The following is a 25,914-nucleotide window of genomic DNA, read 5'->3' as shown; positions in this document are numbered from 1 at the left end:
GAATCATTTGGAAACGCTGGATGTCAGTGAATGCCAAAGCATAACCGACGATGGAATACGCTCTTTTGTGAATATACATCAAGGAGAACAACAACCTGTAGAAGATAAAATTTCTCTTTCGTCACCGACAGCCTTAAAGGAGCTAAACATCTGGAGTTGTTTCTCTATTTCACGAAATGCATACCAATACTCCCAACAGCGATTCAATAGTTCTGGTACTAGTGACCGAGTCAATATACGTTACAGTCTACTATAGAAGCTTCGTTTTGTGTATGTACACAATAAACTTCAATAATACTGTACCAGTCTAAGTATCGGGAATCAGGAAAATAAATACTTTTATCTCTTTTGCATAAACATTCATGGTCGTTGGTCTGTGTCAGAGATCTAGGCTTATCCTTATATACAACGTTTAACTCGTTTTCCTAAGAAAAGATTAGGTGTTAATAATAATGGCTCGTACTCTCTTGTTGTGGAAAATAACTAACTGGCCCTCCTCTCATCATCTCTAGATGCTTATCATGTGTTTATCACTAGGTTGTGAATGAGGAAATGCACATGTTTTATAGAAAACAAAGAATAATAGTGGTGTTACAATCTATTACGAAGAGAGCAACCATGCATTGCGCATTGACTTACCGATTGTGAAACGAGTTAGCGGCAAATAAAAGCAACAGTATGTTCATGTTATTATCAATAAGAAAAAAAGGAGCGAGTCTAGGGCGCTTACTCTTTACAAACAAACATGCAAGTACGTCCAATCCTACTCTATTAATTGTTCGTTAGTTCCCACACAGCGCAGTTTTTTTTCTTCTCTCTCTTTCTTTAACCTCTTTTTCTTATTTTCTCTCAAAGAACCAAACCAATCATTATGGGAAACCCTGTTTGCTGTGGAGCTGACTGCAAGTGCAAGGCTGATAGTTGCCAATGTACCATAGATTCTTGCAAGTGCGCTCAAACGTGTGCCTGCGCTTCGGAAGAGTAAGTTAAAGGCTTTCCTACTTTTTGAGAATATTCGAGCTGATGGCAATACCGTGTCAAAAACATATTGTATAGGAGCGGTTGCGGCTGTGGAAGTAACTGTGCGTGCGCTTCTGGCGAAGCCCAAGCTTCCGAAGGCTGTGGTTGCTCGAATTAGGCTCCCTTGTTACTGAAAGTGTATACAGTACATCCATACTACTGCCACAATATCTCTGAAAGCGAACATTGAAGCATCACCCTCGTGAAAAATATCATCGCTGTTCCTTCCATTCTATATCCTTTCTTTATTCTTCTTTCTTACCCAAAATCCAATATCTGCCCAATAAAAAAGGAAGCAACCTGTCATCGAGACTGTCTCAAGTATCCACGTGCTTTGAGTTGACGTGTCAGTTGAATGATGACGGTCATTGATGGTCGAGTTGGGAGTCCACTAGTACTTAATATACTGCAACCACAAGAGTTACTCATCGTGAAGCACATAACCTAAATAAATCGAAACAGTAATAACATTATTGTGCTTCTTTCTACAATGGCACTTGAGCTACCGCCACTCATCAGACATTCTTGTTACTGTATGCATAAGCTTTCTTTCGGTCGATCAAGGATAAAATGGAAAAGAGAAGAGATACAAGCCATCAAATTGTCATGATACACTTCGTCTCCAGCATCGATCATCCGTGGATTATGTACTGTACCAGCGGAGTGGAATCCAGCAATAGTTACTGCGGCAAATGGTTATATGCAGGATGATATCTTTCACTAGACCCTAGTGTATGCAGTACTTTTGATGTCGAGCAATGAGATTTTGACCATCATAGTACTATATATCTATTGTGCTGTATATAATGTATTTTCCTGAAGCCCCTCGTCTTCCTCTTCAGTCTGTTCCTCACATTAGCGCAGTAGTAGACCTATAATATGCAGTCAAGTTCTTCATATAAGGATTGCATATATGTATAGCATCGAAAAGCCTGCATTCCACTAAATAAGGGAAATTAACAAGTCTGAATACATCATAATGAGCAAGGGACGACGTAGATTGATATATGCTATAACCATAATTGCTCACTGCTGGTTTGGTGTACACAATAGTACAAAGATATGCAAACATCTTTAGAATTTTCGAGGCTATTCTATAAAGAAACGTGAATTTAAAAAAGGGATCAACAATCGAGATTGATGGGTTAATGTACGATGGTATATACTGTCCGTTGTTGCTTGTTACAGGGTACAGACAACCCCCTCCAAGACACTCTTTCTACAGATGAAGATAGATAGTCCGAATAACGAGTTACTGTCATCGAACCAAATCAAGGTACGCATCAAAGCAAGGGAAATGTGACGACAAAAAAACCAATACTATCGCTAAATTGGTCACACTGTGCTGATTTGAGTTACAATATCGTGGAAGAGACGTTATCGCCACTATAAGCTGGCAAAGCAGTATTATCTAATGCGTGGATGTGCGAGGTGTGCTCCTTATATGTAATGGCAGCCCAAGCATGACAGCACCTAGTCTGGCTTTAGCCGATACAAGGAACACAAACGAGTATGGAACTGTCAACTGTATCATAAAAAAGCGACTTACTTTTCTTTTCCTATAACGAGCACATGCTCAATATTTGGTAGTAGACAGAGATAGGCCAACTAGTTTTGTCTAGAACAAATGATAAAGGAGGACAACAATATGGTTTTATGGTGATGAACTAAAATGCGGGGTATACTACATAGCGTTTTTTAAATTGTAGTAGTGACGGTGATGGTTCTTATGTAGTTTGTTTGGGTTTTTTGTGTAATACAGTAACATCGAACTAGATTTAGGTTTTTGTTCCTCCCCTCCTTCTATGCACCTTGCTTTTTCACTAGTGATAGTAGTAAATATGGTCCACCAGAAGATTCTCAGTTTATCTCTTTATTCTGGTTTATTTCTCAGTGTGGAAAAAAATGGTTTTCTTGTCACTCAAGAATAGCTTTCTGCTTCCGAATTCCTCAAATGGCCAAGGCTTGGGACACGTCAAATTAATTTGTGACACCGCAGCCCGGAAGGAAAAGGATAGTGGGCATGGTATTGGTAGCAGTTGATAGCAACTATCCACAAGCTATGCAGTGAAGACACTTTACTCAATAGCTGATTTTTATAGAGATTTTAGCAACCCATAAAAAAAGAAGGTGTTTCTAGAACAATTAGATCCCACGAATGGACTGTTCATTTTGTAGATCATGGCAAAAAACTTGCGCAATAAAATGTTATGGGTTTATTATAACAACACCACTGTTATTCAACGATTACATTCTATTTCTGTAACCGTGCTTGTATAGACCAGCGCTCTGCCATACATCGACTGCACCTGCTTTACGAAAAGAAGACATACTATACTGTTATCTTCTCTATCTAATGTGCGTGTATTATGTGAGCTCGTTATATATTCCAATGTACACAAAAGTACCTCGGCTTAAGCGTACGTGTTACTTCAGACTCGCTTGTTTTGTAGCACAGTCTCTCGCCCATTCTCTCGTCTGAGTAAAGCATGAAACCTTGAAGTCAAGAGCAACGTTACACTTGGAAAACATATCACAGCAACAACACTACTTGCTGCGTGCTGTGAATATAAATACGCTTCTACTCCTTATCCACATTTTGCTCACTCAAAAAATGCGCTCCCTTACTTTGATTGCCACTCTAGCACTTGCTTCCAGCAGTGCTTTGGCTGCTCCATTTCTCCCTTCCCTCGAACGTCGCAACACCAATGAAACTGCAGACGAACTTATTACGATTGATATGACCTATAAGAACGGCTTGGTATGTAGAAAAAATGACATGAAAAGATCGACAAAAGAACAAAGATGTATTAAAAAACATAATGTTTTTCTTTCCTGGGTACTGATTGATTCACTGCTTCTTATTTTCTTTCGCACAAACAAAAGTATGCCATTTCTCTCAACGTCGGTAAGTATGATCATTATCTTTTTTATCTGTCAAGTGCTCTCTAACAGAGATATGCTCTCGATAGGTACCCCACCTCAAACTGATTTTAAAGTGTTGTTCGACACTGGGTCTGAAGTGAGCTGGGTGCCTTCCTCCCAGGCAAGTTTTGTTCTCAAAAGTGTGATATATTCCGCCACACCCGTCTTCATTTTCTTGCTAACGTCTTCAGGAAATATGTAGTGCAACACTGAGAATTGCATTCAGTCCTCTGCTCTTTACAATCCTGCAGATTCTTCGACCGCATTTTGCGATACCACAAAAGAAGAAAAGGTTGAATACGAGGATGGTCGAGGCGTGTCCGTACAAATGTACAAGGTTAACTAATATCACAGTCTTAAACTTATACATTATAATCATGGCAACAAATCCATATTTTGTTGGTTAAATGGGGAAGGCGTATCTCAGAAATTTATACTCATCTTTACCGTTGTTGTTTGCTTATAGGATACGGTTGCTTTTGGCAATGTAGACACCTCTACTCCCATCAACTTTCAAAACTTCCCGATCGGCGCTGCTACCGAAGTAGAGGGCTTTGATGCCTCCGACTACCGTACGTAGCAAAAGTGATCAGTTGCGGTTTTTCCCGTTACATTATTCCATGTGCGTGCGTTTGCTAACCGGCTTTTACACTAACGATTTCTAGTCGGCTTTTTGGGCTACGGTAACCAAGATGCATTGCACTCTATCATCAGTAAGAAAAAAAAATTCTTTCTTTTTCAGTGCTCTCTTTCAGATGTAATAATTCCTTGTTATTGTTATAGGTGCCCTGGAAGGTGTCGATGGCAGATGTATGTATATGACTTGTTTCGTTTTTGAGCAAAAGAAAAGGAAGCTAAATATCTTGTTGGGTGCATATAGTGAGCAAGCGTTCTCTCGGTGAATCTTCTCAGACCAGCGGCAGTTTCGGTGGTGGTACCAAGCGCTGGGATACCAAGCAAGCAGTGTTCACGTTTGGTATCGATCCTTCCCGCTATGTCGGTGAAATCGCTTACTTTGCTCTCCCTGCGTCCGAGAAAGAATGCGAGAATCACTCCATCTACTGGCGAACTGCCCTGAAGGGTGTCGGTTTGGAGGGCAAGTACGACTGCGATCTTCCTCACAAGTCGTATGCCAAGTTTGCTACAGGCACACGTTCCATCAAGGCCCCCCCTGTCCACGCCGATATCTTGCACTTGAAATTTGGTGCCTTTTACAACATCTTTAAACATCGATACGAGTTCAAGTGCAGCAAGCTCGACTCAATTCCCAACTTGAACTTCAAGTTTGAGAATTATCAGATCAGTGTCCCTGCATCCTTGTGGACGGACCGTATCGATGAGAATGACGAGAGCGAGGACGCCAAGTGCTACACGCATATTCGTCGAGGTAGCGATCGATTCAAGGAATGGACGCTTGGTACTATTGTCCTGGACGAGTTTTACCAGATCTGGGATCACCATATGCTTCGCATGGGTTTGGCCGAAACTGTCGATGGCTCGGATGCCAAACTCACACCCCTTTGCGATTGCTAACTATAATATATCAAATCTATTATTACTGTTATTACACCACGATCATCATCCAATCAAACCAAATAGCGAATATGATAATTTCTGTATATCACTTCAACCCAGCTTTTAATGTTCCTTTATTATCCTAATAATTGTCAGGCTCGATCTTCATCTCGTACATCTATGCATTATTATTAGTAGGTAATAATAGCAGTGTTAGCATCCTTGGTAGTACCTGGACGGCAAGGGTCCATCAAATCTTCAAATTAAAATTATTAGCCCACAAGAGCAAAATAAGCTAAAAAAAACCTGCTGCACTTATACAACTCCTTGAGGGACACACACTCGCACAGCGCATAAGGCAAAGGTCACGAGAAAATTGTGGAAAAAAAAGAAGTGCCCACCAACTGCTGCTGCTTGCCCTTCTGCTCCTTTCCCTTCATCCCCCATTTTTTTCTTTATTGTTTCCCTTCCCTATCGTTATCAACTTGTCCTTTAAGAACTAACTTAAAAAATACGCAAAAAAAAATATTAGAGCGCTCTCGTCCTCAGTAAAATAACGCTACAACCAGCTTCTTTTCCCTCCCTTTCATTACTCCTCCATTCCCAGGACTCGTCTTCTTTTCCTCTTTATAAATCCCAATACTCTAAAACACAGGCTACATTTCCTCTCCAATTATTATCAACAACATTGATCTAAACACATGCAAGCAACCGTTAAAACTACAGTGCGCAAGTCGTGCTCGGACACGACTGCTGCCAACAAACCCGCACCTGTTGTCGCTCCTCAGAAAAGAAGGTCGTTGGGCTCAGTGAGACCACCAACCGCCGCCAGCAACATTAGCAGCAACAATAAGAGCAATGACAAGGTTTGTACACATAAATGAAAGTGCCAAGCTTTATTTTAATTTGGACCTGTCGAACAAAAAAAGACAATAGCAACGACAAAAAGTGGGGCCTAATGAAGAAAGCATACCAATGGTCGTTCCCGTTTTACTATGTTTGATAATAGGGTGTTTGGCGCTCGCCTGGCCACTGCGAAATTCCAGATATCCTAGGCAAAGCGTACTTACTGCCTGTACATGTTGAACCCAAGCAGGCAAAGAAGCCTGTAGAGACCAGTCCGGCAAGGGTAAATGTGTATAGTTCCTTAATGATGAAGAAGACCCATATTTAGGTATATTCTTCCCTAAAACTAACGCAATAGCCTACTACTACGATAGCCTCCATGGGTCCCTGCCCGATGCAAGGCAGACTGGATGCCACCTCCACCTCCTCCTATCGTTCGCCATGAAGAGTCTGGGTTCGTGAAGCGTTTGAAGAAGGCGATCCCCAAAATCACACTGATCGAATTACCAAAGAACCGCTATCTAGGATCTAAAGAAATTGGCACTGGGTAAGTAGTAGTAATTTTGGTTATTATTGTTGTTATTATTATCGTCGCCGTCGACTTGGTACCTCAAACCATGTAAAAAAGGAGGGAGGGGAATTAAGAAATAAGGGACAAAAGCGGAGACTCTTTCTCTCCATCTACCCTCTGTCTTTCTCACACAAGGAGGGGGGCAGGGTGAATTGTGCGAATGGTTTGAGAGAGTTAGTGTGTATGAATATATAAATATATCGTGTGTGTGTGTGTGTGTGTGTGCGACCAAATCAAAATAAAGGGGCAGGAGAAGGGGAAGGGACCACCGGGGCCTTGAGGAGAGAGAAACGGAGGTGTGTGTGAATAAGCGAGGGAGACGATGGGGCAGGAAGAGACTGTTCATAGAGGACTATAAAGGAGTGTTTCGACAAAGTTCTACGTTTGATGTTAATGCAAAACAATTTTGGGTGCTTCTAAAATAGTGTCAATGGATCCGTTGTGCAAGTTGGAGTTCGTGGTGCAGCAGGTGTTAAGCTCGCATTGAAACGATGCAAACTGGATAACGACCGAGAATACCGTGCTGCTATTGTTCGTGAACTTAAAATCATGGCAAGCGGCCATGCGAACCTAATCAAGCTCCGCGAAGCATCGGTCCACAAGAATGAAGTCTGGATTGCTATGGATCTCATGCGATGTAGCGTCTTTGCAGTTCTTTGCTGCCGTGGTTTGCCAGAGGAATATGCAGTATACATTATCCGACAGGTAAAAAAGGACGGGATCTAGAGGAAGAGGGGCCTTCTCTTTTGCCAATAGCTCTAATCCTGCTTTTGACGAATCAACATGTGTAGACCTTGAATGCCCTAGTGTTTCTGCACAGCAAACAGTTTATCCATCGAGATGTCAAATGTGAAAACTTGTTGATCGGCCCCCACGGTGAAGTTAAACTTGGTGAGTTTAATATCATCATTGATGATGATGATGATTCTGTGCAAAAGAGAGCCAATCATATCAAGCTGACATGGCGTTGGGTGTCTTCTCTTTCACAATATTAGCTGATTTTGGTCTTGCGACAAGCACACGACACACCAATCGCGAAAGACTTGGAACAGCCAAGGTAAATAGCCTTTTTCATTGTGTGATAAAGTGTGGGCTGATTTAACTTTGAACACTATACGCTATTGTAGTGGATGGCACCAGAGGTTATCCGGGAACAATCATACGACGAAAAAGTTGATCTTTGGTCGCTCGGTATCACATTGATTGAGATGATGGACCGTGTTCCTCCGCATTACGCAACAAAGGACGACGAGGAAGTGTTTGACAAGATCCTGGAAGAACCTAGCCCCACTTTCACGTACAGCTATCCGACCATCTACTGCACTGGTCTTGTCGCATGGCTTTTAGAAGAAACCCCTGAAAATCGACCCACCGCCAAAGACGTTGTTGCAGTATGTTTTCAGATTCCTGTGCAGTAGTAGAAACGCTTTACTCAAATGACGTCTTTTGTAGGAACTCGACTTGCACATTGAACAAAGTTTGCTGAAATCTACCGATGCACAAGGTCTTGCCTCTTTTGTGAACAAGACATTGGTGACATAATACTTTCTTTCTTCTGCGCATATACACTTCTGGTCTGACTCTCGCACATTACATATTACCGTCTCCGCGCAGAATGTCATCTTTCTTTATTATTCCTATCATATACCTTTTCTTTCGTTTTGTCTTCCTTTGCGCGGTTGATTCCCTATTAATTTACCTTAAATTCTTCAGGCCTGGATGGTCTGATGGGTTATGCAAAAGAGTATATGAATTACGTTCATGAATTAATTTTATTTACTACTACTATTACTACTATTACTATCACCGCACTAGTACAACACCACATTAGCAATGTTTATTTTCCATAATATAGCATGATCTACCATTCTCTTTTCTGCACGGACCACTTTAACTCATATTGTGAAAAAGACGTTAATATAAACTCAGCCACAAGGTCACTGCTGTGGGGCGATGGGAAGACGCTGTATCATACAATTGCAACTCTTAAACTGAATTATGCATACAATAGGTGCAAGAACACATTGAGCCTCAGCTTTAGCCATTACAAAGAAAGCGCCAGAAACGGGTAGAATTCATACTTTATATGCCATAGTAACAACGGATATTACGTGGTGGTGCGATAGTGATACAACAAAGAAAATGGTGTGTATGTGTCTGTGTGTAAAACAAGGGTGCATGTGTGTTGTGTTGTGTTGTGTTGTGCTGTGCTCTCTCTGCTGCCAAGTTGAGCTTTCCGCCAGGGAAAAAACAGGATTGACAAGTAGTGATACCCATATAAAGAAAAAAGAAAAAATATACATAGATGAAAGGAATAATAGGTAGGAAAAACGAGGACACTTTTTTTTGTGGACGGGGCCGGGGGTAAGGGGGTCAGGGAAGAAAGGAAGGAAGTTAGTAAGGCAAGGCGAGTTGTTATACTGCAGTTCCTCCAAACCCATCATATCTAGTATCACCGCTGGTATGACTGTTATCATTATTACTACTACTACTGTTGTTGCTGGCATCCGTTGAAGTAGCGGCTGTCATGTACGCTGCCTCTGTAGTTGTCAACGATGACGGATCAATCACCATGGAGAAATCCTGCGGTTGACGCGTCGTAGTTGACACGCTAGTATCCATCATGACAGGTTCAAACGTTGCCTGTGATGCAGACGTTTGATGGTGCATCGACATCGGATCTGCAGTGAACGCCATTTGCTGCTGCTGCTGCTGCTCAAGAGGTAGTGAAGGTGATGATACTACTGCAGTAATGTGCTGTTGCTGCTGCTGTAACGGCGATGACGACGATGAAGATGACGATACAGTAGCAGGGGCCGATGACATCTGGAACGACGGCGTAGGCGTCTGTGGATTTAACGGATGATGATGAGTATGATGATGAAACTGTGGTTGCGAATGCGGAATAGGAGGAGGAGGATGATTATGTTGTTGTTGATGTTGTTGATGCTGTGATGATGCTTGTGTTGGGTCTATCATATGTTGCTGTTGCTGCTGCTGCATTGGCAAAGGCTGTACATTATGTAAAAACTCGACGGGCACCTGTCCCGTGTAATTATAAGGCTGCTGTGCACTTGGATAAGGGATGGAAGGCGTGGTAGCAGTAGTAGTAGGAGTAGTAATAGTAGATGACATTGTTGTAGGAACTTCATGCGTTTTTTCATGCTTCTTGAGTGACCGTGAATGATAGTAGGCCTTTTGACATCCCTTGACGGGACAAATGAACGGTCTCACGTTGGAATGCGTTTTGATATGCGTAGTCAGTGAGTCCGGTCTTGAGAATCGCTTGCCACAACCTTTAAAAGATAAAAATGTGAGTCTCAAGTCGTCCCTGTGTAATCGTCCCTTTTCAAACGCACCTGGTTTTCGACAAAAAAAGGGCCGTTCGCCTGTATGCGTCCGCAAATGGTTATACATTTTATGCCGCTTTGTAAAGGGTTTCTGATTACGTGCACAACCCTGCCATTCGCAACGATAGGTAGGCTACATAGAAGGGGTTCTCTGTCTTAGCGCACTTGCAAAAATGTCCACCGAAACGACCCCCAATCTCAAAAACAAAACGTACCTTGCCACTGCCAACATGGTTGTCACTGATATGCGTGATCAGCTTCTGCATATTCTCACACGTTTGTCCACAATCCTTCCATAGGCACTGCATCGGTTTTGGTGCAGCCTGGTCTTGATTTTCGCTTTCTGCCTCTTCTTCTTCATCCTCTTCCTCCAATTCATCTCCTTCGGCATTACTTTCGGTAGCACTTCGATCCGTGTTATTGTTAATGCTGCTATTACCATCTGCTGCTGATGCTGTTGTTGTACGATGGCTATCTGGTGGCGTTGACGGTCCATCTTCATCTTCTTCATCCATGTTTGTGCTCGTTTCAGACTTGATTTCGCCCACTTCCATTCCAACGCCATATTGCTGCGGCTGCTGTTGGTGGTGGTGGTGCTGCTGCTGCTGAAGCTGTTGTTGGTGCTCGGCATCCCGCTTCTCCTGCTCGAGCGTCATTAAGCGCGCAATCAATTGTTCCCGAGACATGCCCTCAAATTCCTTTGCAGAAACATCAGTCTTTTGAGCTATTGTCTCTGACAGACATGGAGTGGACTGGTATTGCAGTTTCATTTCATTCGCTGATGGCGGTGATGGAATGGTTATTTGTTGAGGCTGAGGTTGTTGTTGTTGTTGCTGCTGCTGCTGCTGATGCATAGATTCGCGTCGACTATTGTTGCTATTATTGCTGGTATTGTCCTCCATAATCACATCAGGACCCTGCACAGTTTGCTGTTGTTGTTGTTGCTGTTGTTGTTGAGCCATAGCGGCAGAATACAAAACCTGCTTTAACTCAGGGATCAGCTATCACGTTGCTCAAAATACCAAATCAAATAAAGTAATGAATGTTCTATCTTCCTTTCTACCTTTTCATGTGAAAATGATTCTTGCATCGACGATAGGTCTTGTTGTTGTTCTTGAGGAACTGTCGTCAGATGTTGATCGGTAAACATGGCTGGTTGCATTGTATCTTGCTGCTGACTCGTCATTGCAGGTTGAGCTGGAACTGAATAGGATTGTTGGTCATTCTGTTGTTGCTGACGCATGCCAAGCTGATCGGGACGCTGCAACAGGATAACATTGGAAGGTATATTACTGTCATTTTGTTGTGCCACCATTGCTTGAGAAGGCGGCATCATTGCTGTTGTTGTTGTCGTTGCAGCAACACTAGTAGTAGTGAATCTTGGCTGTTGTTGCTGAGACCCTGCTGCCATTTGTTGTGCCATTGCATGTTGAGCTGCTGCTGCTGCCACGGCAATCGCCTGATCTTGCGGATCCTGTTGTGGATGATGCTGCTGCTGCTGCTGCTGTTGTTGTTGTTGTTGACCGAACAATATATCTTGAATCATTTGGTTCTGCTGTTGTTGGTTTTGTATAACAAGGTCATGTTGTTGTTGCTGCTGTTGTTGATCATCCACGTGCGGAGGTTGGCCATAGTCATGCGATGGTCTGTGCGTTATATTTTGTCCATTAAACATCATAACCTGCGCGTTTCCATTCATTTGATCCACTGGCATATTTTGCTGCTGTGGCTGCTGCTGCTGCTGTTGTTGTTGTTGTTGTTGCATCATATTAACGTGGTGGCCCAACCCCGACATCATCTGTGGCTATTGACAAAAGGCAAAACGCGTAAGTAAAACACACAATGTCTGCTTTGTTCTACACTTTGTCATCTGACGCCATTTCTCTATTAGTACTTACATTACTAGGATCACTAGCCATTGTAACTTCCCCGTTCGCCTGCATCATTGCACCAGGAGAAGTCGTATCGTGTCCCATCATCAATGCTTGTCGTTGCTGTTGTGGCTGTTGTGGCTGTTGTTGCTGCTGCTGCTGTGGTGATGATTGCTGGGTAACAACAAAAGTTGTATCTTGATGTTGATGATGATCTCCTGATACCATCGTCATACGATCTGTTTGAGAGGCGGCAGGGTGTTGATTGACAAGCCCTGCAGGTTGAGGACTAAACACTTGCTGCTGTTGTTGTTGCTGCACATTGGGATCGTGAACTGCAGCAGCAGCAGCTGCTGCTGCTGCCATTGCCATGAGCTGTTGTTGTTGTTGCTGTTGTTGATAAGGAGCAACTTTCATTAAATCTGCAGAGACAGATTGTGGCTGCTGGCGAGGGTCAACATGTAATTGTTGCTGTTGCTGCTGCTGCTGCAGATTGGCATTCAAAGCAATGGGCATTTGCTGCTGCTGTGCTTGTTGTGAACCACTGCCGCCGGCATGCTGGAACGCCAGGGCCTGTCCAGGTGTCGTATGGCATTGCTGTTGTAATGCACCCGAAAATTGGTGTTGAAACAAAGGCTGACCGTCTTCGGGCGTGGTGACCTGTGGCGTGTTTGCAAAATGAGCTGGAAACGATGACTGGTGTGCGACCGGAACGGCAGGAACTGAAAAAGTAACCCCTGATTCCGAATGGTGCTGCTGCTGCTGCTGTTGTTGTTGGTGTATCGGAAGCGCAAGTAACTCTCCGGATATCGTCATGGTATGAGCAGCTTCGGTGGGATCGGATGATGGGAGATCTGAAGCTTGGGCTTCCATTGGGGTAAATTATGTAGAAATAAGAAAAAAAGAGAGAGAGATAAAATAAGAAAAGAACAAAGATGGCAAAAGATCGCAATGGAACAAAAGGTTAGTTTTTACGAATAAGATAACGGCTATGAAAAAAAGTGATAGGCCCTTTTTTTCCTTTCAGCCGGAGAAGTGATAAATTCAGGTTGGGCTGGAATAAAGAAAGGAAAGAAATAAAGAAAAGGACTATGTGGAGATATCTGCTGCAAAAGGGATGCTGGGGAGAGAGAGTAACGGTTTGCTTCTTCAAGCTATTATCATTCGTCGGGGAGTGTGAAAGACGACAACAACAACAACAACAACAACAAAAAATTATTTCCACGTTTTGATTCCATGACACAACCCTTTAATCGTCTTGTTCTTCTTTCTCGCTTTCATATGGGGCCAAAGCGATCGCTACTGGCCACACATACTATAAGCACCTATTCCAGCCTTTCTGATCAAACACTCCAGTTGCTTGTATTCGATGAATAATCGATAACTCGTAGCTCTGGTTGGTCCTACTCGGGGTAAAATTTATTCAGCCTCCCTTGTGTGTGTGTGTGCGCTGCCTGCAAAAGATGTTTCACAGAATTGCAAAAGGTCCGCTGGAAGATCCATAATCATAGAGAAAGGGAGGACTTTTTTAGACTCTCTATCTAACCTATCGGGAAGTTCTTTGCCGGCTTATCATTGGTCGCTCCACAAAAAAAAAGGATATGTCCTGGATCATGGATCATTCGCGAATACTTTATTGTTGTACAGGGGTCTCCTACATTCCTACGTAGTAGAGCACGTTAGTAGAGTAAGAACAGCAGTAGTAATATTAAGTTGGACAGTGATGACAAACAAAATAAAGAAAGAAAGGGAAACGCACGGCCCAGGAAGCCAAACTGTAAAAATACTCTTGTACACTGAGCAATTCGACAAAAATAACCGTTCTTGTGAAACATCTGGTAAAAGCTTCCTCTTAAACTTTGATCAGCTGATGAAACCGGTTCTTCTTCTTCTTCTTAATTACGAAACAGATTATTAACAACCCCGTCCAAACAGCTGTAACTGGAGGTGTGATTGATTGGTTACCATTCGATCCATCGATATGAGAACTAATAAATAGGCTGCTGCAAAGCATGAAAGCTGAGGAACGTTTTCTTCTAACGACAAGACGATGATCTGCCGGGTGTTATTATCACTAATGTGTCATGATCACCTGTATTTACATAATATGGCCCTTGTGATACCTCCTGATTGCTACATGAGCAAATAAAAAGTAGCTCAACCTATCGCTCCTGTATTGTTCATCATCATGATCATTAACAGCAAGTCAGCCATCTGCTTACACAAATCAGTTGATTCTGTATTTTATGTTAGAAGCTGACAATGAGCGACAATAACTTCGACGAGAGGGGTTTTTCCCCCAACTCATTCCCACACTTTTGGCAGCTGTATTTGGTAGCTGACATTGATCACCGTCCTTTGTAATTGACAGCCCGGTTTGTATGCATTACGATAAGGTACAAAACCAGTATCACGTTGTGATCTCATCAGCACATTGTACACATGTCTGCATAGTTGGCAACATGCCATAAAACCATGGCAACCCGGGCTCGGATCACAACAGCAACGATGGTTGTTAAGGGTACGTTTCTCCATGACAACAACGGCAGCGGCACCAGTTCCATTTTTACAACACAAGCCCCTGCCCGCCGATCAGGCACGGATAACAAACAAATGTTTTTTGAAGCACTTACTAAAGTCACTAACTAGTCCGGTGTCTCAGCGGGGATATTAAGGGCGCTCAGCGTCGCTCGTACTGTCTAATACGGAAAAATGTTTACATATGCACACACACGGTAGATTCTTCCCTCAGAGCTACGTGGACATAAGCCGTCATCGCCAATAATATTACAAGCAACATCAATACAGTATATTACGAAACACGTTGTTTTCTCTTGAATCTTTATAGATAAAAGGCTAATGTAATACGCTTTTAACTATTTTATCCGAGCCCCAAACTTGTACTTTTTCCATTATTGTGTCTCATGGCAAATAGTATTAGTAGATAGGATCGGTGGATATATGATTATATCTGCTTGTTCAATAAACGGCCCCGTAAAATAAGCCCATTGTGTTCATTTCATGTGCGATATAAACTCAAATACATAGGAAACCACGCCCTTTCCAGCTTCTTCTCGTAACATTGGGTCAGGAAGTCGCAATAGATCCTTGTCATAGTGGTCCCAGCTGATATAGCAACGACATTAGTATATTTTCTTACAAGCTAAAGAGCCTGATTCTGGTTTCTTTTTTCATACCTGCTTGCATCACCGTATTGCATAGCCTCAGCTTTACGATACTGTTTTCCTTGAATACAGCGCTTACCTAATCAAAGCGAGTTACCCCACCCGCATCATATAATCGAGAATACGAAATCAGCATGTCTTTTTACTCTTAAGCTATTTTTCTCCAAAGGTACGTACATTTGAATGTATCGTGCGTCTCGCATTCACTCTCGGTATTCAGCTGGAAGAGTTGCCTCATATCCGCAAGAGAAAAGTGACGTTCCGTGTCTGTTGCTTCGTCTACAACACAGTTGGAAATCGATTGTTTATGGGATTGTCGTTGGAAGATCTTTTCCTCGATAGTGCCAGCGCCAATGAATCGATAGATGAAGCAATCCTTCTTCTGTCCGTCACGCCAAATACGAGCCAAGGCTTGTTGATCGGCAGCAGGATTCCAGTCTATAGTCAACACAACGGAAAAGAACACAAACCCATCAATATGCATATGTTTATATTTATCATCCCGCAGGTTTACTTACCAGGGTCAAAGAGAATGAGTCGGTTTGCGCCAATGAGATTTAGACCACAACCACCTGCTTTGCTACTGAGAAGGAACACGAACTCCTCTGCTTCCGGATCATTGAAACGATCAACCAGTTTTTGACGCTTTGGGATTGTCATGGTACCATCTAGTCGAAGCACACCGTACCTTTTATTTTGAAAGGGAAACTTAGCGTCCTGGCTTATATTACTGCCAGTTTTGAAACCATCGATAAAACTTACTTATTTTGTCGGCAGTAAGTTTGGATAAGGTCAAGTGTTTGTGTATAATTGCTGACAATGACAATCTTGTCTTGTGTTTCACGGCTGATCTTGGCCAGCATGCTACAATTGAATTATCCCAATAGTGATAGAGTTAATAACTATGAGAAAAGCCCTGAACCATTCTTTTTTTTCGGATTCAAACAGGTACTTACCGTTGTAATACCATGAATTTACCAGAAAAGGCCGGATTCACTGTAGCATGTCGACCCGTGCCATGATAATCATCTGGGAGTACGTCTTCGGATCCTTCAAGTTCTTCCGGTAATTTTAATAATCCTGGGTGATTACACAGCTTCTTGAGCATCGTGATGGCCTAAAAGGATATCAAAACATTGGAGGTTCAATCATAAGCTCAATTTGTGTGGAAAGGCACATTTGTTCCAATTTTTACCTTTAGTGGTTGACTTCCTTGCCCTCGAAGCAATTTTTTGATTTCAGGCGAAGTGCGAAACACATTGTACAGATCCAACTGCAATGGCGCAAGTTTACAAAAGACGACGTGTTCATATTTTGTGGGAACTGAACAAGAAGAAGAAGAAAAAGGTAAATATACTATCAGGAAATATACGCACACCCACACATTGTAACCTCAAGGTAGACAAAATTACTTACGATATTTGGTGAGGATATCGTTTGTTCGACGAATCGTAAATTTGGAAACAATAGACCAGAACTCGGCCACCTTGTCATCACTGAGCTGACGTTCCTTTTCAGAAGCATCCGCATCACGACCACGTAGGATAGGATTCTCAAAGTTGCGACGAAATTCATTCGGTGTTCCTAACAAGCCAGGATTTGCAAAGTCGAGTAAGGAATAATATTCGCTTAGATCATTTTGGATCGGGGTGCCTGACAGAATGACACGCCGTCGTACTGGTAAGCTGTTTAATTCTTGGAACAGTAAAGATGCTAGATAAAAAGAGATTTATGAGTGAAAGAGGAAAAGAAGGGTCAAGTAAGCAAATTAGTTAACTTACATCCGTTCTTTAAACGATGACCTTCGTCACAGAGAAGTAATCCAATTGGAGAGTTCTTTAGGTATTTGGTATATGATCGTAGAGTCTCGTAGGATATGATCAGTACTAGAGTGTTGAAGGAAACAAAATCTTTAGCAATGGAATGAGATGATACAACATTGTTTATCAATAATAGTAAGTTTACCTGGATTGACAATTTGTCCTTGTGCAGCAGCCCATCGCTTGACAGTGATGATTTTTTCTTTACTGCCAGCATTGTCAATGACAAGCGGTCTGACCCGATTTTCACCCAGCCATTTGGCTTTATTTTTAGAAGCAAGAATATTAAGAACTACATGAACGACTTGTTTCATCAGATACATACGGGGTGGGCGATATACATACTGAATTCATTGGCCCAGTTACGGACAAGACTTGAAGGACATGTAATAATAGCCTTTTGGATCGTAGACTTGCCCATCTCGCCTGATTGTCGTAGCAGTGTCCATACCAAGGAGATACATTGAAGCTAATATACAGAGCGTTAGAATGGAAGAAGTCAAAGGATCATATACCGAAGGAAAGTAATACTTACTGTTTTACCAAGACCCATTTCATCTGCCATGATGCAACTGTGTACATAGCGTAAGCAAGAAGAATATTCAACATAAACGCACTAGAGAAATTTCCTTTATAACATATAATAACATACCCAAATGCATCTGACTGGACTTTTCCAGTCGTGCAGCGATACAGGAATTTTAAACCTTCCAATTGATGCGGTCGCAGAATTCTTGTCAACACTGGATCGAGCATCACAGGGGCTTTTTTGCTCTCTTCTTTCTTGAGTCCCAATATCTCTGATATAGACTTTTTGCCTGGTCGTAATTTTTCTGGTTGTTTGTGTTCTACTTTGACCGGCGGCTGTTGTTCGTTATTTTCATTTGTTGTTGCTGATGATGATGCTGCTGCTGCTGCGGCGGCGGCGGCAGCTGCTGCTTCTTCTTCCTCTTTAGGATCCCACAATACAATCACGTCTTCAGCATTGGGATCGTAAAGTAATCGGTTCATTGAGCCCGGTCGTCGTCGCATACCGAGTGTTCGACGTGCACCAAATGAATCAGCCACGAAAGATGCATTGCCATTACTACTTGTCGCCATGGGGACATGGAATTTTTTGGTCAGGACAGCGTTGGCATCAAACCCTTTGGGTATGCGAGACAAGCAATTCTTCATGGGAGGTGCATTGGACAAATCAATCAATGTGCAACGCTTCTTGTTGCTTCCGTCGTCGTCAAAGTCAGAGTCGTCACTATCATTGTTGCGATTTTCGTCACCATCCTGAAGTGCGTAGCTTTTTACTGTTCGTTTTCGTTTTGGAAATCGTTTAAGACTGTTTTCTTGCTCTTGCTGCTGTTGTTGTTTCTGTTGTAGAATGAGTGATTTGGGCTTTTTGAGAATCATTATTGCCTAGAATGCGTTGTGTTGTGTTGTAAGAAAGGGAGAATGGAGAGAAAACAAGAGTGAATGAAATCAATGCGCAGCATAGCGCTATATCCAATAAACTTTCAACAGCGCGTTCTTGTTTGTAGATCCGCCTCGCGAGTGCAACACTTGTATTATTTGAGGTATGCGGATATAAGATGTTTATTGCTTTGATGAATGAATAAAAATGACATAAAAACTGAAGTACTAGGAATGTTGCATTTACTTTTCTCCAGCAAATAAGCTATATATAGTGAAGATGGAAGTGCCCAACATGACCAACGTGCCAAGGACACCAAATCGACCATGGCCGCGCTTTTCCACAGTGCCGGTAGAATAACCATGATTGTAGAAGACGCGGCTCAAAAGGTAAATTGCGCCGGCAGAGGCAGTAGTCTTGGGACATGTTAAACCGCCACTGAAAAGTAGAACTGCAAATCCAGGAAAGCTCTCGAGTGTGTTCTACGTATAAAAAAGATCGTGTAAATATCATCGTCTACGGTATTTGTCTATGTTGTTAGGAGATGAACATACTTGATGGACTCGTTGCTTGCAGTTGAAAAGATGCTTGTCGAAATCAGCTTCAGCTTCAGCTTTTTCAGCGTACTCTATTATATCGTCTGTGGTGAGTTTCTCCGATTCCAATAATGTGCTTTTCTTTTCCTACCCTGTGGATAAGGTACACCAGCGCGCTTTCTAGCGGTGAAGGTAGCAATGCCGAACACATTGAGCTGGATTATGGAGAGAATAGCTACAATGAGAATCTATTTCATGCAAATATTGTTTGTTAGCAGCTGGTTCTTCCTTAAAAAATGAATTATGTTAGCTCCTTTACTTACGTAGCCATATTCGGAGGGAACTAAAATATCGACCATTGTGTTTATAAGTCTTAAATGGGCTATTGATAATAAGACAAGTTTTTGCTAATGTAGAAGTTGCGCACCTTTTTATATATTTTGCATTGAAGCTTCACGTCGATTTTCAAAAAAGGAAGGCTTTCGTAATAGTACGCCATAAGAAAGGGTGATTCTTTTTATGGATGTTACACATCATCATCCAACATTAACGTTGGTAAGCAACCCCGCCTTCTCTCTTCTTGTATGTTTCTAAGCTCTTCATCGATTATTACACTTTTTGTACTTGTTGAAATTTACGTTTGCTTGATGAAAAGAGACTTACACGAGTAATATGACAGTATACAATGCTAGTTGCGTCAAAATTCTGTTTACAAGAGAAGGGAAAAGATAATTGCTGCTGCGGCGACTCCCTCGCACAAGACTACGTCAGTATACCACCTCGAGCCCCTGTTTACCGTTACAAAATTGAGCCACATTTCAACTCTCGGCAGAAGACGGCCTGACTCATATAAAAAATACTTTCGTTATCTTCATATAGTATTGTTGAAGGCTTATCCCCTCCATTACTTAACGCTTCGGTCGCCGATCCGCTGTCCGCAATTGCAGCAGCAGTATGATGACGTGGCATTTCTTAATACTGAAAATATAATACAGCAGGAGCGTGTATTGGTTATGTATCCTACTAGAAGTGCTCTGTTCTATACTAGACCTTGTTTATAAGCAATAAGCTCAAATGTGTTAGAAATGTTTGTGTCACGTCTTTTAACTTTCCCAGACCACGTAACACATTGAATCCGAGTCTTATCACGTAAAGTATTACGAGCACGTCATATTATGCAACGACAGTCAGCAGATGGAACTAATTCATAAACTATTTCTATATTGAGTATTCGTATGAATGTTCATATCATGTACTTGCTGGCTTTGCTTTAATAGTCATCAGTACCGTAGGCATTAAAACAAGCGTTTAAACAACCTATCTCTGTCTGCATTATATGGCACTGTAGCTATTAAGCACTCAGAGGCAGAATTGATCATACACACAAATGATCGGAGCTGATTTGCATGGACTAGGAACTACTTAAACAAAGCAGTAAGAACTAATACATAATACTATACCGCATATGCAACATTAGCCACTGCCCTCCTCCAGAACTTTAGTTTATCTTATTTTTGCTCTCTTTTTTCCCCTCACTTTTAATTAAATTTATCATCATAAGCCAAATAGTAGCATACAATTCTTTGTAAGGTCGAAAATAAATAACATGTCTTTGATGTAGTGTTGTATACTGTACACATATCGAGGGTCTCCTTGTTTTGGTTTATGCGTCCAGACATTGGTCGTTTGTACAGATTCTACTGATTTGTTATACACTTTACTGTATTGCACATAAACGTTATTGTAGTTTCGGTAATGTCTCTCTTGCAGACTATCTACTCTGCAATTTGTTTGGCTACAAGGTGTTTCATCAATTGTTCGATAACATAATGGGATTTAAAGAGCACGCCTCGCTTGAGCGTCGATTGATACCGCAAGGCGTAATTATCAGCGTGTCCAACGACGTACAGGGCAAAATAGAACTTATACCAAAAAACATTGTGAGGCCTTTTTGATCGATGAGATGATGGTGCAAAGATGGGAAGCATCGCATTTGAAAATGTAGATGATAGTTGCCATAGTTTTCTTGCCCAAAGATACGACGTTTCTTTTCCAATGGTTGTTGGAGATATTTCATGATTATCCTCATTATATTTAAAAACGATTCAACGCAAGTTTGGATGTTGACCAACGTCGGCAGATCACGTTGTGATTTCCTTATTTCCACCGCCCATCTTGTCCCTTTGATTATGTATTTGACGATATGCTACTGTCCACATATTTATATGACCAAACGATTCCCCAAACATCATAATCCACTGTTGGGAAAACTTCCATTGAAATCTAGTAATTATGAGTATTTCTGTTAAGCGACGATCCCTATTGGAGAGACAGATAGTCATTTCGGCGCTCATTATCAGTCGTCGCCCACGGTATGCAATGCCTTTGAAAGCGATCCAAAGACCAAGTCCTACTTGACCTATTGATAAAGATGACATGATCTTGGTAAACATTCCGTACACTGACCGAATCAGTGGCTCAAACCCAAAAACGTAGCCTTGGAGCGTTCATGATACGGGAAACTTTACATGGTTTAAAGCAAACGCATGTAGTCCAAAAAGCAAACACATATTACTATCCCTGTCAACTTTAATTGATATGCCACCTTGCCACCAGTCTATGCACCAGACGTGAATGGAATTACTGCTGGGAGAAGTCTTGTAGCGAAAAAGCTGCTCGTCCCCAGCACACTTTTCTGTGGCATCTTAAAACAAGACATAGTAAAAATTAAGCGGATCGAAATTTATACCAAAAGGGACTATTTGTGAAGCTTAGTGGGACGTAATCCACAGTAAACGGTGCTCTTAGCGTATATCAAAAGCAAGTAGACGATCAGAGACACGATGTGTATTTTGCTGTGGAAATAGGCAACAATAGGGGAAAATTCGCTACGTCTCTCTTTTTTTTTATTACAAACGAAGGCTATGAATGCGTACGCACAAACCCACACTTACGACAAGCATAACGGACGTAAATCAGAAGAAAGCAAAATAGTCTAGGAATGAGGAAATTAGGAAGAGCGCAGCACAGATTTTTCTTTTTTGAATACTGGCGAAGTTACGCGTGTGTTGAACCTTGAACGTTCCAACAGCTATCCCCTGAAACGAAAACTATGTAGAGTGAAAGCGCATTGTGACGCAAAGATTGGCCAATTGACTTCGCACTCGAAATGCACAAAGGGATGGCGAGTGAACAAGGTGACGAATGGAGCAACGAATTACGCGCAAAAGGGTCAAAAGTTGTACAGTAGGAAGTCACCGTTTATAGTGTTATTCTCTTGATCGTCCCAATGGATCTTGTACGCTGCTCAAAAAAAAACGTAGAACCCGCACAAAAACAAACGAGCCGATTAACTCTGTCAGCAGCGATGAAATCAATGAAGGGTGAGTCAGCTTTACTAGCGGCAGCGTATACTTACCATGAGCGGTCAGCTTATCTGCGGCAGCACATTCATACTTGGTTACACGGCGTAGTTCAGAGAACTGTTGGCGGATGGCGAAAATTATAAAGCAACAGTAGACAAGCACGCTTCACAATAAAAGATAACGGGTCTTTTTTATATACACTGCAGCGTTCGGGTCAAGTGTGTGGTGTATCTAATCCCGCACACCGCACATGCAGTCAAAAGATACTAGCAAAATGGAATCGTCTGTGGACTACGCTCTATACTGTTTATCTTGTTGGGTGAAGAATGGAAACTGGCTGCTGGGAGGATCGTGTCCTTGATATTCACTGAATAACTGATGCTGGAGAGCCTATTAGGTTGTCTACCTTGTCAGTTACTCCTATTTCCGTCATTTTATTGCTCGCAGAAAAGCATTTCTTCCGTGAATCTACTTGCTCATTTGCATTCGTGTCTTTGTTTTCGCTTGACACGGTGCCGTGCACGGACCCCTCACAACCAAGCGGCGACAGCATCGGAGGTACAGCAGCCCATGGTGAGAGACACGTACCACTACCGCCGAAGCACGCTTGTCTACTTGACCACCAAGTATACCACTCCTTTCATTTCCTTTGGTGCTGTATCTTTTTGTTAAGCCATAGTAGGCAACCCACAAGTTGATTCGCAACCCGTTATCTGGGCCAATGAAAATTCACGGGGATTTGAAGTCCCGAACGAGAAAAATTGTCTATATAAAGCGAGCAATTTCGCCTTTCTTTTTTCTCTTCTCTTCAGTTCGTTTTGGTACAGCTTTGGTCTGTAGTACAGATGCACTGCTCTGTGCCATGATCGGGTCATTGCTTGTGCTGGCTATTGTCATAATTCTTCTGATGATCGGCAGATTCAGTGGTCCGCGCCCTGAAGAAAATTTGCAATATATACCAGTGGGAATGTGGTCATATACTCCGGCAGCCGATCGTGAACCTTCGGGTGCATGTGATGCCAACGGTATATGTTGGGATAATTGAAACGAACTTTTTTTTTATTACACACAAATAAGAAAATGATAAACAAAATAATAAAAATATATTTTTCTTTTTCGCAGTTTCCGCATAAACGTTTTATTCGCCTTTTTTTTATGTGCACGACTGGTTTCTTTTTCTTTTTTCGCGAACAAAATACTAAATACTCCCCCCTCCATTCATTCACAGCTCCGTGCCAAACAAAGCGGGGAACAGTGACAGTGGCTCTGTATCGTAGCCGAAAGTAACACGATCACAATGCTTTGGCACTCTTTTTCACTTTCTGTGTTCGCCTAAATTGCCAAAGCAATTGTCAAGAAAAAAATTGTTATCGAGGATATGGTCGGTTTTTTTTATAAGAGGCAACGCCAGAGCATACGCCAGCAGACCTGTATAATTGTCAGATCTGTAAAAAATTGGAATGTTTTTTTTCAGCTGTTCGTCTCTCTCACTCTTCCTGCACGCAGCTTATCACAACACGATTTTCTTATCATTTTGGTCTTCACCTGGATCGATTAGCTTGCACTGATCTTTCCATGTGCCTGCCTTCAAAGCGTGATTTTTGGACCAAACGTCACTTTCAAAGAGGCGACAAAAAGGCGAGAAAGTCTGCTCAATAACCGCGCAAGTAGTTCTTATGGACGTTGACCGCGTTGTAAACTCTTTGGTCTGCTCGGATTTGTGTCTTTTGAGTAGATCGATGGTGACGCCTGTACTATAAATATAGTTTGATGTTAGTGAGTAGCTCTGATGTAAATGTGGACAAAAACATTTGGTGTTCACATATGCAACAGTAATGCGGAACTATTACTTACCACTCTGATATTTTTCAACGGTGCAAAATAACAGAAAGGGAAAGAATAAACCGGCAGTGCTAAGGTTAATAACAATGGGAATTACTTTATAAATCTCGCTTGCGTACTTTGTTTTATTCACAGATACCTGCTTAATGGAAATGGACGCCTTCACCTCAACACGCCATCTACGGAAAGGAGTCATCTTGCTCGCCTTCTCCTATTCCTTCTTCTTCCAAATGAACTTGCACCTGATGAATATGTTATTCCATTACTGCAGAGGTATTGTCATTGCTGTCTGGATTCTTCTAGTTGTTTTGCTTCTTGATTGAGCTATCATCATCGCTACCATCTGATAATTTATAAATTTTATCATATCTAAGCTCGACACATCATTAACCATCATCAGGACAAATAACAACGTATGCTGAGGGAGGAGAGACATAAATAAGAGTATGTGCTCATATGTCTTTGTTATTATTGATTCGACGAAGTTAATTGCTGGTATATTACGCCCGGTGATGGTGTGCGTTCCTGTATAGTAAATATTTCATGGAAGTACCTGTATGTATCAGCATATAAACACTATACGAGCGATATCCGTCATAGAAGTATTATTATAAAAGACACTTTGAGAAAGGCGGTGATGTATATAACAATAGGGAATTCTAAGTGGTATTTTAAAGTAAGTACGTGCAGCACGAAGTAGCCGAAAAAGCTTCTTCCGGTTCAATAGGTCCACCATCGAACGCGACTGAACCATGTCTAGTGTACAGATAAACCACAACCTACCACGACGTTGAGCTAATTTTGCAGTGGAGCTCGTTGGAGCATTGTTTAAAGTGCCGCCATACGTTTTATTCATGCATTTTGTAGATAGTATGTGCATTGATGACAGGAAGGCGCAGCGTGAGATGCCCTTTTAATGAGATCGTATACGTTTACCGTCACGCTTTTGGTTGCCATGGTAATTGTGTGTCCTAGATATTATATTTGATTCGGAAGTATAGTCAGACATTTGCAAAACGACAGAGATCTCAGTGACGATCAGCGCACATACATAGCATATATAAAAGGAGCATCGACATACAACACTGCGAACAAATTGACTCGCTCTCTTTTTCCATATAGAACGCCCCACACTCGATGCACTTAGTAGTCGGACGCACATTTTAGTAATAGCATCGCTCTATTAACAACACGATGCGCACTCTTATTCAACCATTATGTATAGCATTTCGTTACTTGTCCTTCAAAAATTTAATTAGTAAAAAGAGGAAACTCAAAGCTATGAGCAGGCACTTTTTATTAATGTCAGACAGTAATTCTTAAGCGCTACCGCTAACTATACCATCCTTAGTCTGGCACTAAGTTGTGTTCAGCATCTTTGAATGTTTTCTTCATACATTCATTTTATTCCTGAAAGTTTGCCCGCCTAATGCTTCATATAACACCAACTCCTATTGAGGCCAAGAAAAAATTATATAATAGATAATCAAAAGTCCACGTACTTCTACGACTAGCTCAAATTGATGGATATATTGTTTAGTTCTCTGTTGTTTCCTATCATAGCGCTGTTGCTGTTTTTTTGAACGGAAAAGCTGATTGTTCGTTTTGTTGAAATACATGGAGTTAGTTGTTAAAGAGCAGAACACACAACGACAAAGCTGTG

The 25,914-nt window shown here is 41.8% G+C and overlaps 6 protein-coding genes across 6 annotated transcripts; 3 read left to right on the top strand and 3 right to left on the bottom strand.

Moving 5' to 3' along the window:
* The first annotated feature begins 3,612 nt into the window (after positions 1 to 3,612).
* Positions 3,613 to 5,616, top strand: BDB00DRAFT_814874 (aspartic peptidase domain-containing protein). Its single transcript, XM_053122864.1, has 8 exons — positions 3,613 to 3,781; positions 3,907 to 3,928; positions 3,993 to 4,066; positions 4,148 to 4,282; positions 4,412 to 4,517; positions 4,611 to 4,658; positions 4,729 to 4,755; positions 4,826 to 5,616. Exons 1-8 carry the CDS (start codon positions 3,635 to 3,637, stop codon positions 5,476 to 5,478), a joined length of 1,212 nt encoding a protein of 403 aa, XP_052981416.1. The 5' UTR covers positions 3,613 to 3,634; the 3' UTR covers positions 5,479 to 5,616.
* Positions 5,617 to 6,568: 952 nt separating this feature from the next.
* On the top strand, positions 6,569 to 8,893 carry BDB00DRAFT_254626 (kinase-like domain-containing protein). Its single transcript, XM_053116672.1, has 7 exons — positions 6,569 to 6,853; positions 7,303 to 7,582; positions 7,669 to 7,768; positions 7,873 to 7,934; positions 8,005 to 8,268; positions 8,330 to 8,813; positions 8,889 to 8,893. The coding sequence occupies exons 1-6, from the start codon at positions 6,717 to 6,719 to the stop codon at positions 8,417 to 8,419; spliced, it is 933 nt and encodes a 310-aa protein (XP_052981415.1). The 5' UTR covers positions 6,569 to 6,716; the 3' UTR covers positions 8,420 to 8,813; positions 8,889 to 8,893.
* Positions 8,894 to 10,015: 1,122 nt separating this feature from the next.
* On the bottom strand, positions 10,016 to 10,535 carry BDB00DRAFT_760513 (uncharacterized protein; the record flags this gene model as incomplete). Its single annotated transcript, XM_053119220.1, has 3 exons — positions 10,016 to 10,173; positions 10,237 to 10,360; positions 10,443 to 10,535. Coding segments are annotated over 3 exons (375 nt in total), but the record flags the coding sequence as incomplete, so codon positions are not given.
* A 4,577-nt stretch (positions 10,536 to 15,112) lies between these two features.
* BDB00DRAFT_760475 (P-loop containing nucleoside triphosphate hydrolase protein) lies at positions 15,113 to 18,279 on the bottom strand (the record flags this gene model as incomplete). The annotated part of the gene is made up of 13 exons (XM_053119214.1): positions 15,113 to 15,224; positions 15,296 to 15,362; positions 15,461 to 15,721; positions 15,802 to 15,971; positions 16,046 to 16,147; positions 16,240 to 16,400; positions 16,479 to 16,606; positions 16,700 to 16,996; positions 17,065 to 17,169; positions 17,249 to 17,365; positions 17,449 to 17,572; positions 17,639 to 17,675; positions 17,756 to 18,279. The coding sequence occupies 13 exons, from the start codon at positions 18,277 to 18,279 to the stop codon at positions 15,113 to 15,115; spliced, it is 2,205 nt and encodes a 734-aa protein (XP_052981413.1).
* Positions 18,280 to 18,608: 329 nt separating this feature from the next.
* Positions 18,609 to 19,731, bottom strand: BDB00DRAFT_254512 (uncharacterized protein). The gene is made up of 5 exons (XM_053116671.1): positions 19,708 to 19,731; positions 19,368 to 19,641; positions 19,196 to 19,292; positions 19,063 to 19,136; positions 18,609 to 18,990 (listed from the first exon to the last, which is right to left on the bottom strand). Exons 2-5 carry the CDS (start codon positions 19,401 to 19,403, stop codon positions 18,751 to 18,753), a joined length of 447 nt encoding a protein of 148 aa, XP_052981412.1. The 5' UTR covers positions 19,404 to 19,641; positions 19,708 to 19,731; the 3' UTR covers positions 18,609 to 18,750.
* A 3,248-nt stretch (positions 19,732 to 22,979) lies between these two features.
* Positions 22,980 to 23,273, top strand: BDB00DRAFT_814837 (uncharacterized protein; the record flags this gene model as incomplete). Its single annotated transcript, XM_053122863.1, is given in 3 exon segments — positions 22,980 to 23,076; positions 23,089 to 23,172; positions 23,185 to 23,273. The coding sequence occupies 3 exon segments, from the start codon at positions 22,980 to 22,982 to the stop codon at positions 23,247 to 23,249; spliced, it is 246 nt and encodes an 81-aa protein (XP_052981411.1). The 3' UTR covers positions 23,250 to 23,273.
* Between the last annotated feature and the right edge of the window lie 2,641 nt (positions 23,274 to 25,914).

The sequence above is a fragment of the Zychaea mexicana genome (assembly GCF_025766255.1).
Source record: "Zychaea mexicana strain RSA 1403 chromosome Unknown BDB00scaffold_22, whole genome shotgun sequence".
Taxonomy (NCBI): Eukaryota; Fungi; Mucoromycota; class Mucoromycetes; order Mucorales; family Lichtheimiaceae; genus Zychaea; species Zychaea mexicana.
This window is presented reverse-complemented; position numbering and strand designations above follow the sequence as displayed.

Excerpts from the sequence above, each read along its gene's own strand:
- BDB00DRAFT_814874 (XM_053122864.1), top strand. The coding sequence starts at position 3,635 with ATGCGCTCCCTTACTTTGATTGCCACTCTAGCACTTGCTTCCAGCAGT. Across the intron at positions 3,782-3,906 it reads TGACCTATAAGAACGGCTTG|TATGCCATTTCTCTCAACGT; the intron begins GTATGTAGAAAA and ends CACAAACAAAAG. Across the intron at positions 4,756-4,825 it reads GGAAGGTGTCGATGGCAGAT|TGAGCAAGCGTTCTCTCGGT; the intron begins GTATGTATATGA and ends GGGTGCATATAG.
- BDB00DRAFT_254626 (XM_053116672.1), top strand. The coding sequence starts at position 6,717 with ATGCCACCTCCACCTCCTCCTATCGTTCGCCATGAAGAGTCTGGGTTC. Across the intron at positions 6,854-7,302 it reads TCTAAAGAAATTGGCACTGG|TGTCAATGGATCCGTTGTGC; the intron begins GTAAGTAGTAGT and ends CTTCTAAAATAG. Across the intron at positions 7,769-7,872 it reads CCACGGTGAAGTTAAACTTG|CTGATTTTGGTCTTGCGACA; the intron begins GTGAGTTTAATA and ends TCACAATATTAG.
- BDB00DRAFT_254512 (XM_053116671.1), bottom strand. The coding sequence starts at position 19,403 with ATGGTCGATATTTTAGTTCCCTCCGAATATGGCTAC. Across the intron at positions 19,293-19,367 it reads TTCCCTCCGAATATGGCTAC|ATTCTCATTGTAGCTATTCT; the intron begins GTAAGTAAAGGA and ends TGCATGAAATAG. Across the intron at positions 18,991-19,062 it reads GCAAGCAACGAGTCCATCAA|AACACACTCGAGAGCTTTCC; the intron begins GTATGTTCATCT and ends TTTTATACGTAG.